The sequence below is a fragment of the Lottia gigantea genome, assembly GCF_000327385.1.
Source record: "Lottia gigantea unplaced genomic scaffold LOTGIsca_69, whole genome shotgun sequence".
Lineage (NCBI taxonomy): Eukaryota > Metazoa > Mollusca > Gastropoda > Lottiidae > Lottia > Lottia gigantea.
In genome coordinates, this window is record NW_008710347.1 from 34630 (window position 1) to 56265 (window position 21636).

At 32.8% G+C, this 21636-nt stretch overlaps 3 protein-coding genes across 3 annotated transcripts; 1 reads left to right on the forward strand and 2 right to left on the reverse strand.

The window, feature by feature from the left end:
- Window positions 1-509: 509 nt before the first annotated feature.
- Window positions 510-1508, reverse strand: LOTGIDRAFT_130418 (hypothetical protein; the record flags this gene model as incomplete). The annotated part of the gene is made up of 2 exons (XM_009065220.1): window positions 510-644; window positions 882-1508. Coding segments are annotated over 2 exons (762 nt in total), but the record flags the coding sequence as incomplete, so codon positions are not given.
- A 4274-nt stretch (window positions 1509-5782) lies between these two features.
- LOTGIDRAFT_235707 (hypothetical protein) lies at window positions 5783-18273 on the forward strand. The gene is made up of 11 exons (XM_009065221.1): window positions 5783-5845; window positions 10522-10675; window positions 11042-11249; window positions 11671-11774; window positions 11931-12085; window positions 12400-12568; window positions 13006-13221; window positions 14549-14775; window positions 16400-16581; window positions 16991-17148; window positions 17408-18273. Exons 2-11 carry the CDS (start codon window positions 10533-10535, stop codon window positions 17502-17504), a joined length of 1659 nt encoding a protein of 552 aa, XP_009063469.1. The 5' UTR covers window positions 5783-5845; window positions 10522-10532; the 3' UTR covers window positions 17505-18273.
- A 2357-nt stretch (window positions 18274-20630) lies between these two features.
- On the reverse strand, window positions 20631-21404 carry LOTGIDRAFT_96446 (hypothetical protein; the record flags this gene model as incomplete). Its single annotated transcript, XM_009065222.1, has 1 exon — window positions 20631-21404. A coding segment is annotated over one exon (774 nt), but the record flags the coding sequence as incomplete, so codon positions are not given.
- Window positions 21405-21636: the final 232 nt, after the last annotated feature.

Sequence of the window (21636 nt, forward strand, 5' to 3'; positions counted from 1 at the left end):
TTTTCGTGCTTATCCTGTAAAGTGACCTACGTCCATTTGATTGATCTGTGAGAAATTCCTTATGGTTAACACTGTTTTTTGCTCTTAAACTTCCTTCATTTGAAAGTCCATCTTAAGGAAAGAAAGTCCCATTTCTCACTAAAGGAAAACATAAATCACACGATAATGTGCAAACAGTATATAGGTAAAAAGTCGATTCAATTAGAGTAAATGTAGCTAGGTTTCGGGACTAATCCCTTTCTCAAACGAAAAAAACAAAAAAGCGAGAAAGGTTCTATTTCTATGTCAGTTTAGTGTTGTTCTTCGTAGAGATAGCACATTTCTTGTTTTTTTTTGGTTACTTTCGCTTGATAAAGGGATTAATCCCGAAGCGTAGCTAAATTTACTCTAATTGTATCGACTTTTAACCTACTGTTTGCACGTTATCGTGTGATCTATTTTTTCCTTTATTATCAGTCGACTCGTTGTTTTATTTTATGCACCATTTCTCACAATTTCTCACTATACAATTATGGTTTGGACGAATTCCGTCTTTGATCCATTTGTTTGGTATTAAGTTTATATAAGTAGAATTCTAACAACTGCATGTCCTCTGGTGATAGGTAGTGAAACGATATTGTTTCGTTGCTTAAATTTCCGTAACCCTGGAAACAGATAATAACATAACTTAGACGTATAGTTGACAGAAATTCATTTTCATAAGTGATGATTTAAAAAGTATTACAGGTAGCCTGAAGTATCAAATATTTTTAGTGAAAGAAACTAATGCCGAGAGAGAACCTCTAGTTCCCCTTAACTCGCCCTCCTATATTATTTAAGTGTCTCTCTTAGGTTAATTTGCGAATCAATTATCAATTGAATATCTTTAAAATCATATTTACCCATTTGAGTTTATTAACAGAATATGCATCTAACCATTTTGGTTTCAATTCCTTTTTTAAATAGACATGTGGAGACAAACTATGGAATCTTTCTCTACCCATGGAATCCGTAGTATTAGGGGCTGTAAAATTATATTTCTCGGCACAGGCCCCAACTGCCATGTCTTCGATATGTTGAAAGTTAAATTTTACAGCATCAAAGCATTTTTCAACAATTATTTTAACACTCGCCTTGCTCAATACGTATCCTGCACCACCACTCATATAATAAGTAGTTCCTTTAAACTTCGAAAACTTCTTTCCAAAGTACAATTTGTCATTTGGATTAAAGGCGCTGAGATAATTTTTGAGATTTTCCATTATAAAAAAGGCATCATCATCCGCTTTTATAAACCACTCAAACTCGTCGATTTCATGGTCATATACATACTGTAATGCCAAACGTGTTTTCAAGCCTAAAAGTTGTCTGGATTCTGTAATGTTCAATAAGATGGTCGGGATATTAGGCAATGTCTTATTGCTGAAATATAACTGCTTATCACATCTTTTAGCCCAAGTATTTTTGACTGCCAGACTTTTATTGATATTTTTAGGATATGTGAAAATCAAACACAATATTTTTCCGCTGGAATATGTTGCATTTTCAAAGTTTCTGGATTGGTAAGGAACTGAAAAAATAGGAATATAATTACGATTAAAACGTTATATAGTCATAGTTTCTTGATCACCTAATACCGGCCGTTTTAAGTGTCTACCATCTTTCTGAATGAAAATTGTCTAAAGCACACTTGTATACGCCAAGTACTTGTTTCTATCAGTGGCGCCACTGACTCCAAATGAAAACTACTATTCAAAATTCAATGACATTCGGGATTTAGGCCCTTTATTTGCAGATTTAACTTTCAAAAGTCTGCAACATTACTGCCACTGTTTCCTATACATCAGTTCCTTTTTTTTTATTTGTATTAATTTCATTATTAATATAGCCACTTCAGTTAGAGTCTAACGACAGCACTCTGGAACGTTCGTCAAATTAATATTACAAACTACTTAATATGTGTCTAAATGAAATTTGAATAAAAAAAAATTCTCAAGAAAAGTTATGGTTTATACAGTGCAAGTGCATGAAAGAAAATGTATTGATTTACGCTAATATATGAAAATAAGATATATGGACATTAACATTAACACAAACGTGTTTATAAATATTGACATTTCGTGGACATGGCGTCAATGATATTTTAAAGAGATATTATAATTTGTTATACTACATTGGTAGAAAATGCTTTTGCTGAAACTTATCTTGAGACACGTGTCCCCTATTTTATCTTAAAAATATTAACTCAAAAAATCATGCCGTAAATATTTAACACCAAAACTATTTAAAAGTTTAAGTTTGTAATACTTTTTCGTACGTGTTCGGATTTTATGCCTATTTGTAGAGAACTATGTCTCCTACATATTCTCATGTTTTTCTTAAAATATTGATTCTTTATAAGGCCAACATCAACATTAGTTTATGCTGCATACTTAACAATCAGTACACTCCACATGCATACTGGCCTTAAACAATGTGATTCGTGGACATCTGTGTTCACGATTGTATATACATATACATAGACATACCACCTGGTTAAAGACCTAGAAAAGATATCTTACCTTTAAAATATGTGTCTTTTAAACCTACAAGATGTGAAAATCTATAACTGGTCAAACTAATGGCTTGATTCAATACTGATAAAGATATCCATACTATTAAACAAATTAATACAATAAATACTATTTTCTTCATTACTCTTATTGGAATTTACGCAGACAGCAATATTAGCCAGTAGCCGTTAGAAAGAATTGATTATGTTATAATTTCCATGTAACAGCTTGAAATTTTTGCTATATGTCAAGAAGCTATTCTAATAAATCTGCGTAAAAAACTAGAAGGCCCAAAGATTCCATTATTTAATCTCTGTCAATGGGGAGTATGTTTAAAGATGTTGTACTGGTTGAATATTCCAAACCATATTATCTTTTTGAATATGGGCTATTACAGTGTAGATGAAAGTTCTCGGCAAAACCAGTTCCTAGTCCAGCTTCAAAGTGTATTTGGTATCTTTCAAAATCGTAGTGGTCTGACAACATTAGGAATCTATCCGAGTTATTTCCCTTCGCCACAAAAAATGAGTAACATCTGAGAAAATGTGGCAGTAGGATTTAAACATTGAAATGAATACAGAAAGTAACGAATTAGTTCATTATCAAATTATGTACAAATAAGAATTTCTAGAATAATTTTTTCGTTGTTCAATTATCCGTCTCCACAAGCTGACTAAAGCAATGAGGAAGATAGTCACATAATAATATCGAAGAAAAGGGAGGCCCGAATTGCGCTAATGACTAAGGCAACTACAGGCCTTGCAATGGCATAACCAATTCCAACGCGGTTAAGGTTAGCTTGGAACCAACCTTACCTGGTGGTTGTAATGGGGTAGGGTGAGATGAAGATTTCTTTCTTATACAATTTTTTTTTTTTAAATTGGTATGGTACCAAAGAGGATACCCTTACTTTCATAGTGTGTCCAGATTTGATCTTTAGTACTTACGAATATTGGATTAGTGATTTTTATCATGACATTGGTGTTCTTGATAACGAGTCAATAAACCCACCTATAGTTTAGAAGCATACAGCATTATGAACACCCAGTATATAGAAAAATCACCTGACCTGCGTGATGCAGATTGTATACGTTTTTGTTAAAGTACAGGCTAACTCTGTACAAAATATGAACATCAACGGTAACAAAATGTACAACTTTTCTCGGTTTATGTAAAGATTTAATTCGCCTGTGATGATTGTATCTTTCTATCACTTTTTGGCACATTATATATGACAGACAATTATATTATTTTTCCGCGCTGTGTGACAAACATGATTATGAGAATTGTGATGAACGGTACCACATCTGAATAAGTTTTTAACGAAATGATGACAATATTACAGGTTTTCAGGAAAAAGTACAGAATTCTTTGTGTACACATAACAGTATTTAAAAAAAAATCGTCGACATTAACTTCCTAGTGCATGATGCTCCCATTGAGGGGTTACAATTTCGAAAAACACTGGAATTTAAACGCCTTTTTGAGTGATGTTCTTTGATTTAACAAAACTTTTTCAAGTGTGGTACAATATTTGTACTCTTATCATTGTATCCAATATTGTTGCTACACTTCTGTTTCTGTTTGAAAGCCTTGCCATAATGTAGTTAGCTAATTAACACCAACCTGGATACAAATAATCAATTCTTTTCACTGGTTATTTCTTATAATGTTTTGTTGTATGCTTCTCATGTTTGATGTTATTAAATGTTACACCACATTATATAGATAAATCGTACAATATCACTTAATACCCATAATGCGCTTAATACGATCATCACACAAAGAATTGCTATTTAATATGAATCCTAAATATATTGATATTTTGACCTGTCAAGTTCTAAAGAAATGGTGAATTTAGAATAGGCCTACGTAGCCAATGGGAAACGACATAGTAAATGAATTTTACACTTGATTGTATTTATTATTATGACAATCAAGTAAAAACCTCCATATTTGAATATTTAAACATTCTTTTGCAATACATATAGAAGGTAAGTCCAGTTGAGTTAAGCTTATATATGTTATGGGGCACATCGGTGATTCGATTCTTCAAAATAAATATTTTCGGACGCCCTAATTCTAGTAGCTTTTCTAGACCACATTTCGAAAAATTTTTGTAAACAAGTATAATTCTGGGGAGGGAGGTTTTGATCGCCTAAATTTATTACCAATGGGAGATATCAAAAATTAATTCCATAAATTTTCGGACATGTTTATTCTTTATTATTCTAAACGACGCTTATATGAAATTCCTCTGCAGAGAGTGTTATACAAAGTGATAACTCAATTCGAATCTGCTTCCAATCAACCCTTATTTTTATCTAACAATGTTTTTTTTTTCATATTAACAAATTTCAAGAATATATATTATGTATTTGTACAGGCGACTGGTCAAAATGACATCTAGCAAAATTTTGTCTAAAATGAACGTGAAATCATCTTTGTATGTGAGCTAACATTTTGCCAGAACAGCGGCATTAGGCTTTCTCTTTTTCGATTTTCATGCACAGCCTGTAGCACACTGGGCCTCGATTTATTGTACCACCCGAGCGATTAGAACTTGAAGGTAAAACAATTGAAACAATATTTCAGTGTTCAGTGTCAACAGACCTGAATAAATTATAATTTACGACTCTAATTACGCCAACTCACATTCTATCATACACTCATTATTTAATTGTTGTATTTTTTTAAAACTATAAATTGTGTGTTGTTTAAATGGGAATTCAAATCAACCTTGACTGACAAAACTGGAAAAAGTCAACATCTGATAGAATCGGGTCAATCGCTGGATTTAAATCGATTTTAACACTTTTGCCAACACAGTTTCCTCTTGCAGCTAACAGATGCCCGTCTTTGCGAACATTCTTGTTATTGCAGTTGTAAGACTTGAGTCCTCTTAACCCATAAAATGACAATTTGCATACAACTAGCTTCCTCCGAAAATATAAAATTTTTATAAATCTTTATAGTTTAGAAATGTATAAAGTACAAATTTGTGAAAGCAGATGAGAGATTTGGACTTTTCATCAAAATCAATCTTTGTAGTCATTGTAAGCAGAGACTATGGTTTAAATGTGGATCAAGTGGCTTCGTGTAAGAATGCTTCAGAACGCTGTGATTTTCTACTCTTTCAAGTTTTCCACAGTGCTGAATTGACTAATACATGTACGTCCCACTTAATAAGGTCACATATTACATATTACTTTCTGAATATCAGTGAACTGCATTTAATTTAATTTAAAAGTGGTCGATTAATGTAGGTGGTATTGGAGTTCACCAGCTCGACAAATACCTGTGACATTCTGTATGTAAGTTTATTAATTGTATATTTCCAATTCATACTACTTTCAAACCTGTGAAGCAATCGGTGTACTTCTACAATCCCAGGTTTATGATACGAGTCAATACGTTTTGAAACTCTTTATTTCGCTCGTATATGATCTGCTCACGATTTGCCAATTCTGAGTGTCATGGTATGATCTTCGGTCCGGTCCGGTCAGATAGGATTGTCTGGTTTAAGTTCTCGACTGGGTCTTACACGATAATCACAACCGGGTCCCTTGATTCGGTACTCTCTTGTACGTTCAGATAGATTTTGGTGCGTTCATCAATAACTGATGAACTCCGTTATGACAGGGTACGATTTGAGTTACTACTAGACCCCGATGAGCATATGAACAACTCGATTGGCTATGATGTTCATTTTTGTCTTGAACATTTATTTTATGTTCCAAATATTGCGATTCGCGGTACAATTGAAATTATGGTCTTATTTTTGTGGACAAATAGCGATTATCCTATCAGATCTGGGGGTTGGTAGTGGCAATCGTGAAAATTTAAAAAACTTTTTAACGGTTCAAACATTTTCAACAAACAAAACGATCAATAACATTGGCACTCGGGATCATGGTATCAGATCGTTTTGCATCGTATAACAAAGCGAGACGACACAATGTTTTAGATCATTCCTTCATAGCCTAAATCAATGAGCTCTTATCTAAAACGGAGAATTCAGTTTCTCTATAATTTAACATCCTAATTAAAACAATCAACAAAAGTGGTAACAAACCAAGCAACGATCCAGAAGCATTTAGAGAAATGTTCATACTGCGAATGCAAATGTCTTTCAACGAATTTGATAAGATGGTCCATCAGAAACCATTGTTATCTATACGCGTATTATCCTATCTTCAAGAGACCATTCACCATTATAGAGAGGGGTGAAATAATCTATACGCAAGCTTTCTGCACATAGCCAACTCATTTGATTCTGTTCGACACAGTAATCACAATGACAAGTTAAATTCAAGAGGAATCTCATCCCACTCTGGAATCTAAAATCTTTACATGGATATTAATATCAGCATTAGGATTGGTAAGCAACTGTCAACTCTCGGACGAGGAGAACGATAAGTTGACGTCTTATCTGGAAAACATGGAAAGTACATAGAGGATGTTAAAGAGTGCTTAGGTCATATGAATTTGATGAAATGAGTTGCCAGATTTAATATTACCTGAGCCTTGGCGAGTGACACAATAATTTTATACGACCACGAATTTCATAAATTCCATGTTACACTCACTTAATTGAAACTTGTAGTCAAAGCTCTCTTATTTGGAGCAATTTCATGCCCTTTACCTTCCATTTGAACTGAGTTGTAAACTTCAAAGTATGACATGTTTGTTTTCATGGCGCATGGATACATGGCCTTATTTGCATAGTAAACTGTGTTACGAGTTCATATCGTTTTTATGAACATGTTTACTGTTGAGTGATAAAATATAGTATTTGACATTGAATATAACACATAGACAATTTTTCATAATTATTATACGACTGTCGAAATCATATGACATTATGTGGGCCAACTCATTTGGAAATCTACACAATACAAATTTAGACAACATCATTTTTAGAATAATTTATAAGCATATGCATGGAAGAAAAGGGTATATTTTTCAGTGTGCACAAGATGTTTTTTATTTCATAATTTGAAATGCCTAAAGGGCAAGGATTCAGTCGACGTTGATTCAAATCATTCTGATCGTCCCTAAAAAGAAAAAAGAAACACAGTTAATTTACACGAGAAGGTAAGGTGAGCGGTTTTGGTCTAAAATGGTTTTTGATACAAAACTATGAGGTGATTCTTACACGCACACACAAATAGCTGTGATCAAATTCGCCCGATTAGCTATGGCATGTTTTAAAATGATTCTTATCTGGATAGTGCGGTAGTAAAATATTATTGTATGAGATATTAGCAGTTTAATCTTCTATTTTTATAAATTATTTATACTAATGGTCAATCAATAATGCTTAACCAGTTGATATTAAAGCAGGACTGGCTTAAGAAAAGAAAAAAAAAAAGGTGAATTTCTCTTCGACCTGAGGTCGGAATGTCAAAGTTTAGATATTGTAGGTAATTTTTGGAAAATCTTACCAAAACAAATCCTTAGAATCGATGGATTTTCTATTAAAATCGAAGCTTTTCATGCACAAAGTTTAAATAAATAAACCAATTCCAACGATACGAACTGTAAAACGAACTGCAAACAAAGTATTGGCGACATGAACTTTTCAAATGAGGAAGTATATAAATCATAAGTGAGTGAGTATTTCATAATGACCATTTTATTTTTCAAATTCGTCTTAATAAGGTCAGTATAGCTTTAATTATTATTATTTGTATTGTTTTAAGGTATTTCCTACTTAAATTAACAAAGTATGCTTTCATCTTCCATGATCAATTGATTTCCGTTTGACATCAGGTAAGTCTTTACGTTTTTTTCTGTTTAAAATTGTTTTTTTTTAACAAGTGTTTTCAATATAATCACCTCATAAAAAATATGATCACTGTTACATTGATGTGATCACTGTTGTAATGAAATGATCACTGATATAATGAAATCACTGATATAATGAAATCACTGGTGTCAATGTATCAATGTTATAATGATATGATAACTGATATAATGATATGATCACTGTTACATTGATGTGATCACTGTTGTAATGAAATGATCACTGATATAATGAAATCACTGATATAATATAATGAAATCACTGATATAATGAAATCACTGGTGTCAATGTATCAATGTTATAATGGTATGATCACTGATACAATATGATCACTGTTACATTGATGTGATCACTGTTGTAATGAAATGATCACTGATATAATGAAATCACTGATATCATATAATGAAATCACTGATATCACATAATGAAATCACTGATATAATGAAATCACTGGTATCAATGTTATAATAATATGATCACTGATACAATATGATCACTGTTACATTGATGTGATCACTGTTGTAATGAAATGATCACTGATATAATGAAATCACTGATATAATGAAATCACTGGTGTCAATGTATCAATGTTATAATTATATGATGACTGATATAATGATATGATCACTGTTACATTGATGTGATCACTGTTGTAATGAAATGATCACTGATATAATGAAATCACTGATATAATATAATGAAATCACTGATATAATGAAATCACTGGTGTCAATGTATCAATTTTATAATGATATGATCACTGATGCAATATGATCACTGTTACATTGATGTGATCACTGTTGTAATGAAATGATCACTGATATAATGAAATCACTGATATAATGAAATCACCGGTGTCAATGTATCAATGTTATAATGATATGATCACTGATACAATATGATCACTGTTACATTGATGTGATCACTGTTGTAATGAAATGATCACTGATATAATGAAATCACTGATATAATGAAATCACTGGTGTCAATGTATCAATGTTATAATGATATGATGACTGATATAATGATATGATCACTGTTACATTGATGCGATCACTGTTGTAATGAAATGATCACTGATATAATGAAATCACTGATATAATGAAATCACTGGTGTCAATGTATCAATGTTATAATGATATGATCACTGATACAATGATATGATCACTGATATAATGATATGATAACTGTTAGAATGATATGATCACTGATATAATGATATGATCACTGTTGCAATGATATGATCACTGATATAATGATATGATAACTGTTAGAATGATATGATCACTGATATAATGATATGATAACTGTTAGAATGATATGATCACTGATATAATGGTATGATAACTGTTACGGTAAAAGCGTAAGTGACCTATTTCATGTTTCACTTTTCTGACCTGTGGCATTTTTGACAGTATAAAATTGACTTGTTTGTTCTAAAAAGTTGCACAAGATTTATAGTCACCACTACTTTGTTTTTATAATTTTAATGTTCGTCTGGAATGGCATTGCCCGAATATATTAACTCGATCAGGTGCATAATTTCCAATTCTGTTTCACTTAACAAGACAGTTATTCAGAGGCAACTCTATGTAATGAAGTACCCGACCTATCGTCACATGACTCTATTTCTGTGGATTTGTCATTCAGCAATTTGCTCTTTAAGCCGACTCTGAATCTAACTGTTGCATAGCTTCAGCGGACTTCGATCGGAAAACAATTTGTTGATTTTGTGAGTCGTTTTGGGAAATTATGAATGCCGTAATTTGGGTGGAGGGATGTGCGTGTGTTTGGCAGGGAGGGGTGTGTCGGGGGGCTTAGAAAAGGTTATTGTTAAAATATTTTGCAGTGGTCTTTGTAGAAAGCAAATATGTATTCGGAAGCACAAAGCTATGTATAAGTTCAGGCGGAAATACTGTGGCATCCATTATTAATTGGATTTAGCCGTCTATATATCGTCTTTATTAGCTGATAAGAGTTCAATGTAAGATGTCAATATATCGGTAATATCTACTCGTGAGAACATTCCCTTTGTACAGACTCGAGTTTTCTATAATTTTGGTGCATGTGCAGATCCACAAGGTGTACATTTGCATTAACTACATATCAACATTTGATTCATTTGCTTAAGTTTTATTTGCTTTTTTCATATCTTTGATTAAAGACTTTGCTATTTTTCAGAACAAATCAAGATGTATTTTGATGATATATTAAAACAGATTGGAGAGTTTGGTTTATATCAGAAGAAATTATATTTTGTCTTATGTCTTCAACCTGTAGCTTCGGGATTATTACAGTTATTGTCCATTTTTACTCTTGCATCTCCAGACCACAGGTAATAACATCATGGATCAATTGACATCGGGATGTCTGATAGTCATCTTGTTGTATCTCGCGATTTTGACCATTATAGTAGTGACGGGTGTCGCGCAAGAATCGGAACACCTGATGGTACTTCTCTGTGGAGCTGTCCACAACTCTACAACTTTTAACTTTTACTCCTGGACGAAATTGTACGGATTTGTATTACTCAGATGTCGGAATTCACAAAGTACACTGGATAAGGCATGGTATTGCTATCATGGAATCTTTCTTGATAAACGACAATTAAGTTTCAGAGTTATAACCACGAGTTATATCTTAATGTGATCGAATTGAATATAAACACATAATTTATATGTAATTAAATTGTTGTTGACAGATGTGCTATACCTGGTTATGATAATGATACATTTTCACCTCAAGATGAAAATCATAGAGAATTAATAAACAGCTCAATACCCGAATCTTCGAAATGTTTCTTACAAAATACTACAATAGATATATATGGTAATATTAGTATTGTTCAATATAAATGTAATTCGTGGGTTTATGATACGACCACATTTACATCAACACTCGTAACGGAGGTAAGTGCATTTAGTTGCATATTTTCAGAAACTTTTTTGAAAAGTAGAACAAGTGTTAATTTTCCATGGCCAATTGATTTGTGTCTAACAAAATATAATGGATTTAAAATCCATTTGTTGCGCTATGAACTGGTCTTGCAAGGATGGATTACTATGGCAAATCGATTAAAATGAAATGTTCCTTTAAACGGTTTCGGGTCTGGCATGAAAGGCTGGATTTTCAAGGCTAATCGGAAAACAAAAAGAAATGAACTTCTGTACCTATTCATTTGCTTCGAACTCAACATGAAGAACCCATTGAACAAACCTTTGTCAAGACAGCAACATCAGTTTGCCCTTTTTAGATTTTGAGTTGTTCGTGGATCTGTTACATTTACAGCCTGCAACTTGATTGAGTTCGCCATCCTTTTAATTATTTCAGTTTGATCTAGTATGTGATAATTCTGTTAAGAAGAGTAATGCTGTTATGTTGCTATTTTTGGGATTGTTAGTGGGATATGGTGTAATGGGGAACGTTGCTGATTTGTGAGTATCTTTAGTATTCAAAAATCTAAAACAAAAATGACTTTCTGCACAAAAACATTCTACTGGTCGGTTACTTTTATATTCAAGTCATTAACACTCAATTCCTAAAGAGTTGCCCTGATTATGAAATTAATTCCTCTGGTATTTTTTTTTTAGTATTGGACGTAAACCATTGATGGTGGTATCCAACTATTTGTGCTGTATCTGTTCATATCTTACTGTATGGTCACCTAACTATATATTTCTCTTAGCAATGAGATTCTGTATGGGGCTGGGAATGGCGGGTCAATCTCTTGCCATCTATATAATCGGTAAGCTGGTACGATTTGTAGACCGATTATATCATGAATAAATCAATAAAATGGCGGCTTTGTGTGGATTGGAGAACGTATATTTATTTATAATACTAAGATCATAATGTTCTCTTAGATTCCAAAAAAAGCTCAAGTAATTGTAGAAGTTTTCTTAAAATGTGGTCTCGGTTGTAAAAAAAAATTGCTTTCATTCAAAAAGATTCGCTAACAAACAGAAAAGGGTTTTTATTTTCGAAAAAAAATAGAAAAGAATAACCACTTAAGACTTTTGATCTTTAATTCTATTTTCTAAATTTATATTTGGTATAAAGGAGTAGAATTAGTTGGACCATCGAAACGAAGATTTACAGGTATTTTAAGTAATTTCTACTGGTGTTTTGGGATGATTTTGATGTCTGTTTTGGGATATTTCATACGAGATTGGAGATATCTGAGATTAGCAGTATCTGTGTATACTACAGTATTATTAACTTTTGTTTGGTAAGTGACTTCATACTTCCATATCAAGCTATAAACACTGGCACGTAAGATCTGTTCTGGTTTGTTTCCAGTTTCAATAAGAGTAAAGATAGATCAAATGAAATAAAATTGTCGTGGTTAAGAATCGGGCGGGTGGCGATAGCTGTCAGTCAAAATGTCATGTGATAGTTAAATTCTTAATCATTTAACAATCAAATTTAGCCAAGCGCTTTGGATCTTGAAACTGTTATCTTTTATAAAACCCAACACCACAAACGTTGGTGAAATCAAGACCTTGCGGCTTTCTGATAGATCAACATAATATGTTGATCGATTGGAGATAATAAAAGTGGTACCATGTAGACCAAATAAGGTCAATGTGGTTTTCCGAAAATCCGCCAGATTGACTAAAATGTCCTAATATGAAAATATTTAGTTTATAAATTGGTATTTTTCAGTTTGATACCAGAAAGTCCTCGATGGCTATTAACCAGAGGTTATAATGCCAAGGCTCATGCTCTCATACAAAAAGCAGCAGAAGTCAATAAAGTTGAACTAGACGACGAAACTTTGAAGAAATTATGTGTCTCAGATAAGGTCACTAAACTCCGGTTTTGGAAAATCTTCACGTCAAAAACATTATGTGTTCGAACATTAGTTTGTTACACTTGCTGGTAAGTATCTTTTAACACATATGAGTAATTTGCTCGCTCAAAGGAGTGGAAATTATATATTATACCTTAATTTCCTAAAGTAAAAGCCAAAGCAGAAACCTCGAATTCAACAAGAAACGTCAATGTAAAACCTAAGTAAGGTCAAGGGTTGATATGTTTTACCTCGGGGGTAACTATACAAAACAATCACTCGCAAAGCGCTACATGAAATATATTGCTTTTTAAGTTTTATAATACTATTATTAGCCGTGTTTTTTGCATTGATACTCCTGCCCATTTCTTCTACAAACTTCTGAACATGTACATTATTGTCGGCTGATGTATGTACCATAATTGCATCTCAATAATTGATCATACCAGACGATCTATATAGTTAGTTAAGAAATATTAAAAGGATCGTAAAGAGGTTTTCTAAATTTTGTATGTGTATCGGGGACACTGATAGCATCAATTTTCACCATTCTAAGAGCAATTCCATTAAAACTAAGAGTTTGATGATCGCTATTCGCAAAATATGTTTTTATCACATAAAGCCATTCCCGATTAGTGAAGTCATCAAACACTTAGTTTTAGTGCAATTGCACTTAGAATGGAATGGAAATACAGACGTCTGATTGGACAGGAGCAAATTGATGCTACCAGTGTCCCCGATACCCATAATAAATTTAGAAAACCTCTTTACAATCCTTTTAAACATAACTATTTGTTTTTCTCCCATTCTATCATCTTCTGGCTTTAAATTTCTGAAGCTCATCGCACTAATAAAATAGTTCATCACTATTTGCATATGCATGGTATGGAGACTTCGACCGTAGGTATCGATACGATTACTTTTCATCAACTTTTGTAATGAATTATCTGGACTAAGCAACATATGTTATGGGCGAGATTTACAGATTCAAAATAACCTCGTTAATATCTTTTATCATCCTATCGTAAATTATTTTTTTCGTTTCTATGATATACATGTACTTACCTTGCGCATCACTTAGTAACCTATTTAGATGACCGCTATAATTTGTGCCATTTCATCAGAATCACTGGTTAGACAAACGCTGAACTCAGGGCTTATAGTTGCACTGCATCCTCTTTAACTCCTTCAAGACAAAAACAGTTCTTGCATTTTATTCTCATATACCATCTTGCATTTGTATATCTCGTAGGCAGCTAGTCAATGCCTGATAATGGTGTTGGAACATTGAGGGTCTGTCTCGTTTTCCATTTATTTTGATCTGGATTCGCCTCTAAATTCATGAACAAAAGAATTTGATAGAAAACAGACCCTCAATAATCATAGTATATTACATGTATGTCTATTGCTTTACAGGTTTGCAGCAAGCATTACCTACTTCGGAATAATCTTGAACTTAGAATTATTGGTTGGTAATATCTATCTCAATCTCTTCGTGGCATCAATTCTAGAAGTCGTTTGTTATCTACTAGTGTTCCTGTTATTGGACAGATTAGGCAGAAAAAATCTCATGTGTATTTGTATGTTGATGGGAGTGTTATCGCTAACAGCAGCTGTATTTGTTATCATGTACACTCCGGAAAGTAAGAGCCAATCCAAATTCTATGATTGCACTCTATTTTATGATAAACGCTTTTCTAACGATATTCTAGAATAACATAATGTCACTAATAGACCTGGGATAGATCAATTTATCTAAATTATATATTTGTTTATAAAAGCATTGGGATTTTGGAACTTTTTACAGTGTAAACTGTAATTTCTATTTCAATCTAATTTTCAACTGTATTCATTTGAACTTATATCGATACGTGTTCCATTGGACTCATGAATCTAAAGTCCATAGTTTTCCCAGAGATGTGAAAGAATTGATACATTTTGTACCTTGACTTCAGAGTGCTACTAGCCTGAAAATCACCAGCTTCGATCACTTTAAAGGGACATTCCGCTTTTTTGTGGGTCAAAAATTGTATTTGCTCAAATTACCCAACTCCAAAACTATTTAAAAACATTACGTAAGTTTACTTAAACTTTAAAGTTCGTTATGCTCTTTGGAACTACATGTACTGTATGGATTTGAGTAAAATAAACGCCTAATTTTAGAGAAATATTTCTACTTATTCTAAAGGTTTCAAATAATAAAATCGAGCCTTTATAAAGCCAAACACCGAAACTACGTCAAACTGCTTAATTAACAATTAACAGTTTTTAATTAACCCTTTTGAAACAAATTCAGTTTTATCAAGTGGATAGATAAACACAGGTATAAATAGTATAAATACTTTCAGTTATGATTTAAGACGTTTTTGATAATGAACATGTTTTACAAAAAAAAGCGGAATGCCCCTAGGCCAGAAGAAACATCAAATTAAAAGAAGAACAAATTGAGAATAATGTGGTCAATACGTAGTTATGCAAGACTTTTTTCATTTAACAGTTATCCATCAACCAATTTGTTTATCTCTCGTCTCACCACTATGAGAACCATTTCTAAACAGGATATAGGTATAATAAATAACGGTAGCCTGTGGGGTCTGATGACGCTCGTTTGTTATGTTGCTGTTAGCTGGATCGACCAGACTAATTCAAGAACATTGCCACCACAAATTGTTTTATCAGATGTTAAGTCAAACCTAACCTAACCTCTGTGATGCACATGAAAAATAAAGATCACAGCCAGAAGTGATGCAACTGTTTTTATTGACACAACAACATAAATTGAATTGTTGAATTTACAACAATAAGGCAAATACTACTGATTGACCAGAGGTGGTTTTTGTTTGTCCTTTTACATGTGGGGCTTGTTTTTCAAATATCATTTGGTGATAGCCCTTAAAAGCTTTTTTAAGTTGTTTAATTTGTTCTTATTTACAGCTGTTTCACTTATTCGCACCATAATTTGTTCTAACCCATACAAGCCATCATTTAAAAATTAAAAATTTTATCCTTAAGGTCTCTGTTGAACAGATCATTTGAGTTTTTTTAATACCAATGTGAACGTACCAAGTATTGTCAGATATATTGTTTCGTTTTACTATAATTATGTTGAATCAAGATTTCACGTGATTGACCATTGTGATCCAATGAAATTGGCATAGTTACCAAATCACCAAAAAATAATGGTAGCATTGCTAACTTTCTATCCATTCCATAAAGACTTGATGTTCATTTTACAGCTTTGTTTTTAATTCAATTAACATCTTTCAGATTTGAAATGGTTGATGACAGTATGTGCACTAGTTGGTCAATTTGGTGTAACTTGTGTCTTTGCTATTCTGTGGTTGTATACTGGTGAATTGTTTCCAACAGAATTAAGGAATATTGGAACAGGTACAAGTTCAGCCATGGCTCGTGTGGCTTCGTTGGCGGCACCATATTTTGGTCTTATCGTAAGTGTCAACTTTTTTTTATTTTATCTTGCTGATTCTGAAATCAAAACCTAGACAAAACCATATTTAAATCATTGCAGGCGCTCAAAGGTGATGAAACCTGTACTCAAGAGGGTCAATATTAAATTAGTGTTTTATGATTCAAAAAATGAACGTCATTTAGGTATTATAAAATGGCTTAACACTGCAGCTCACATATGGAATTAGTGCATGTCATGAAGATAAATCCTTTACAATTCCTCTGTTGAAACATCTCGAGATGCGCGGAAAGAATTTATAAAAAGATGTCGTCTATTAACATGATTAAACCATATACTATCTGATTTTAAAGGCATTCTTCAAAACAAATCCTTGTCATTTGGGTTAATATTAATATAACTTGACCATTTATGTTTTCTTTTCGTTTCAGAGTAGTTTTTTAACTGGTCCTATGAAAGAAACAGCACCATTTATATTATATGCTGGAGTGTGCTTGGTGGCTTTAATATTAGCATTCTGTTTATTACCAGACACCTCAAAGAAACGTCTACCTGAAACTATCCTTGATACTATACATTTTACAGAAGAGTAAGTTAACTCTTTCACTATACAATATATTATGTTCTTCTAATAACTATATCTAAAACACATGCCAACTATACATGATGAACACTAGTCAACCTATTATACCATTTCCACAAAAGTGTTCTTCTAAAACTAAAAGGTCTAACATAACTTTAATCAACGTCTTGAAATGTGCACGCAGGAGGCGTAAAAAATTGCGGAATTTTCATTTCGCACACGACATCCCAAAAATATTAATCTATCTTTATTCTGTTTTCTGTAGAAAAAGTATAGAGAGTTTTTGTAGTAGCAGTGAAAGCGGAAGTGGATCAGGAAAAGAATTACTTCCGGTTAAAAAAAATGATAATTTGATTATTTGAACTCTGGAAATGTAATACATAAAGATAGCATCGATAGCACAAAACGATGTTTTTATTGAATGTATTATACAATTTAGGAAAGAGATTTGAATTTTTCTATAACTTCTTTGTAACATTTCATCAAAACTCTTTTTAAAAGTGACATTGAAATAAGCATACACTAGTCTAAATACAATATAATATTATATATGAGAGTTTTTGCAAATTATACATTGACTTAAAAGCATGCAAAACCCTTGCAAACTACAACAACTGGAGTTTAGAGAACGTAATTTAATTCAGGGAGTTAATTTCAAGAAACGCTTTAATGATTCGTGAATGTTACAGAATAAGATTTGTATTCGTTATAGAATACTAGTGCAAACGTTGTCCAGCTTCGTTTTGAACACTTTCAAATTGGCATCAACCTGTCTGATCGGGTATGCATATCGAACAGGAAACGATTATCAGAACAATGCATATTGTATTCTTGTAAGTAAGGTCAAAGTTAGAAAGGTGCATGCTCTGAATACCTCTTAGTATTAATTTTTACAAGTAATATTATATATGAACCTTTTTTATTATATATGAAAATAATTTTCAATAGTATCTATTTATTATCATTTTTGTGTTCATAACGAATCGCTGGTTATTATTTTATTTTTCATCGTATCTATTTTGCCTGTCATCGAAATTCTGTACTCTGATGCTCATCTAAATGCGATTTTTATTATTAGAAATATGTATCGTAATCTGATTGGGTTAATATATTAAAATTATGTTCAAGTTCGAGGACACCTTGACAAATCTGTTGCCCCTACTCTACTTCTGGTAGAAACGCCACTGTGGGGGCGCAATCGCTGACTTCGAATATTGATAACGCAGTTAAAAGGTGTTCATACTGTGCTGCTACTGCGACAGAAAATTGGCTAAAGTGTTTAAGTCTGTATGAGCGTGGTATAAGCTCTCTAGATCACATAAAACCTACACTGACATAATGATAATGACATGTTTACTCATGAGTAAATAATAATATTATGATATTGACAATAAAATATAAAATATCATTATTTTATCATAATAATGTATGCTCTATTAAATATGTCAAGAATTAGAAAAATACAGTACAATGTATATTTCAGTTCAATGCACCCGGTTTGACTGGTGTGAGTGCACATGACTGATTCAGGTCACGGTAAATTATAGAATATTTATTATCTATTAGTGCCAAATAGCTGTGATAGTCTTATATGGATGCGGGTGCAACATTTTTCTTATCACAATATAATATTTGTGATCAGATGCCGCCCTTGACTTTTGAAATTAAATAAATATATTTTCATCAGTTACGTCCCTTGAACTTTTATAATTTATCAGTAAAGTCTCTATTTTGTAGTTTAAAAGTGCGTTCATATTTTTGGTGGGTTTTTTATTTCGTGTGGCGTCATACAGGGTATGCTTACTCTTCTAGACACTTAATACCACTTATTATTTTGTAATACTTACTCACTTATGATTAAACTTACTTATGATTGAACTCACTTATAACTGATATACTTCCTCATGTGAAAAGTTCATTAGATGCTACCAATGTTTTGCCGGTATGTAGTTTAGATTTCGTTTTGATTGTCAGAGCTTGGTTTATTAACTACTAAAAGACATAGAATATAGGGCAGAAAGAAAGATGAAAAAATGAAGTGAAATAGAGTTTTACATCCTACTTTTCTGCACCATGTTGGCTAATGAAGACGAGCAACGCCATGGAGGATGCAATGAGGGAACTTTTGACAGGACAGCAGCATTAGCCTGCACTTTTGCGATTTCCAGCTGTCGAGTCTGTAGCACACGTGGCCTCGGTTTATTGTCCCATCCAAACGACTAGACCCTGGACCTTCAGGTTAGCTAAATGAAATTAAGATAAAATGAATGGAGTTTTACGTCCTACTTTTCTTTATCATGTTGGCTAATGAAGACGGGCAACGCCATGCAGGGTACAATGAGGGGCATTTTGCCAGGACAGCGGCTTTAGCCTGCTCTTTTTCGATTTGTCGAGGGATCTTTAACGTTCAGGTTAGCGAGCAAGCGACTAACTCACTTAGAAAGAGAACTGTAGATTAGGCTATTCGTAAAGGTGAAAATAGAAGAGATGGACTTATTGGGATACTCTATTACATTGTGAAGTACCAGGTACGCATTGGAACATGTGCAATGCTTCTGACAACAGTGGTAAGAAGCCTTTATAAGACTGTTTCATTGGTTGAGTTTGGAATATATATTATGAATTTATAATATAAATCGTACGTTGAAAGTTTTGAATATCGATATGGTCCTAATCCATTGTTTTGAATTGTGTGATTCATTTATGTACAGGTAATAATCCTCTTTGACAGCTGAAGTATGTCTGGAGGATCTAACCAATACAAAGTAAGAAAAATTTTAATACCTGTTCCATTGCTTTCAAGAGTCGGCCCGGTGTCGGCTCTCGCCCCCTAATACCTACCAATACAAAGCCATGATTAGTTCTCTTGGCACTGTCATCAGAAGTATTACCCGGAGGTAACCTTTGTGCCTCTCATTTCAAAGAGCATCCTACAGTCCCATGCTGCGGTCTTTGCTAACTTCATAGGTAATCTTCTCCTTGACCCCTTGCATTCATTCATTAATACTTATTACAAAACACACGATATACTATTAATTTAAAAAACACAAATTATACATATAAATAACATAACATATAAAAAAGCACAAATTAAATATTTAAAAAACACACATTATGTGTCAACTATTATTGGTCAACTGTAATGATTATTTTCAAAATTATATTAACATTACAACTATAAATAAGATCGTTGATATGAATGTAAATATAAAAAATAATTTACAAAAGAAAGAATCCAGCGTTTGGGACAATTGTTCCCATGTCACCTTTTCTTCATTGAAATCTTTAACAAAATTCTGTGATATAGGATTGTTGGACACTGCTGCATCAAAAGACATGACAGAGACGTTTCTACCACGACATTTACCACAACTTCGAACAAACCAAACCGCAAGACGTGGCACGGGTTGGGTAGATTTCGTATGATGTAGTCTCAATATTGGAATAGCTAACAAAACAGATAGAGTACTAAGAACCAACAAAATAGTTAAATATACACCTAGCAAAGATATTTGTAAGGAGGTTTGGGGCATACTATCACTGATAATCGTCAAAAAGACAACATAAGCTAATAGCACAGTAATAGAAAGGGACATTTTTTCACCAGCATCACTTGGTAAAGCAAATGTAAGAGATCCCATCAGAGACAGAAGAAGTATTGGTAATATTAAATTTAACACATAAAATGTTCGTCTCCTCTGAATCTTTAGTTCAATATGAACCGCTGAATAAACTGCTTTGTCTCTTTTAACAATTGTAGCACCTAGCAAATTCCATTGTCCATTCGGGCTGTAATCTACTGTATTTACTTCAGGATTAAAAATTGTCAGGTTTAATTCGCTTATCGTAGACACCATTGTTTCTAAACTAATTTTACAAACTTGAACATCAAATGGATAATACGTTGTATCTATATCACAAGATGTTTTAAACAACATACTGGGCTCCCATTCCAAATATCCATCTGAATTTAAACGAATCGGCAGTTCATCAAATCCAATTTTTGTTCTTTTTTCCACTGAGTTAGCGACGACAATATCTGGTCTCCAAACCTTTTTCTGGGGAACCACCATATTCTGTAAATCACCATATTCCGATTGGTTCCAAGACAAAAAGTCGTCTTGCCAATAAAGATAAACATACCCTAAACTCACCAATGTTTGATCTTTTTCTTGTAACTCGCTAATTGAAATAAGAGAGAAGTCTATCATAATAGGCAATATTTCTTTATCATCATTTACTGGTCGAATATCCGAATTATATCCGGTAAATAAAAAACTATGTAAGTTGTAATAATCAGTCTTATCAGCACTGTTTACTATGGATAATGAAATTACAAATAAGAATAGGGATGTTACAGGATTGTTTTTCATCTTTCTTTTTTCCAATTTGATATTTGTGTATTCTTACTGAAATAGAACATAAAATGAAATATTTAATAGATTATAATGATAATCATGAAAAAAAAAATGGCATCATTGTATATTGATAACC

Bases quoted from the DNA above. Each gene is read 5' to 3' on its own strand.
- LOTGIDRAFT_235707 (XM_009065221.1), top strand. From the start codon at position 10,533: ATGTATTTTGATGATATATTAAAACAGATTGGAGAGTTTGGTTTATAT. The intron at 11,250-11,670 runs GTAAGTGCATTT...TAATTATTTCAG, and splicing joins CATCAACACTCGTAACGGAG to TTTGATCTAGTATGTGATAA. The intron at 11,775-11,930 runs GTGAGTATCTTT...TTTTTTTTTTAG, and splicing joins ATGGGGAACGTTGCTGATTT to TATTGGACGTAAACCATTGA.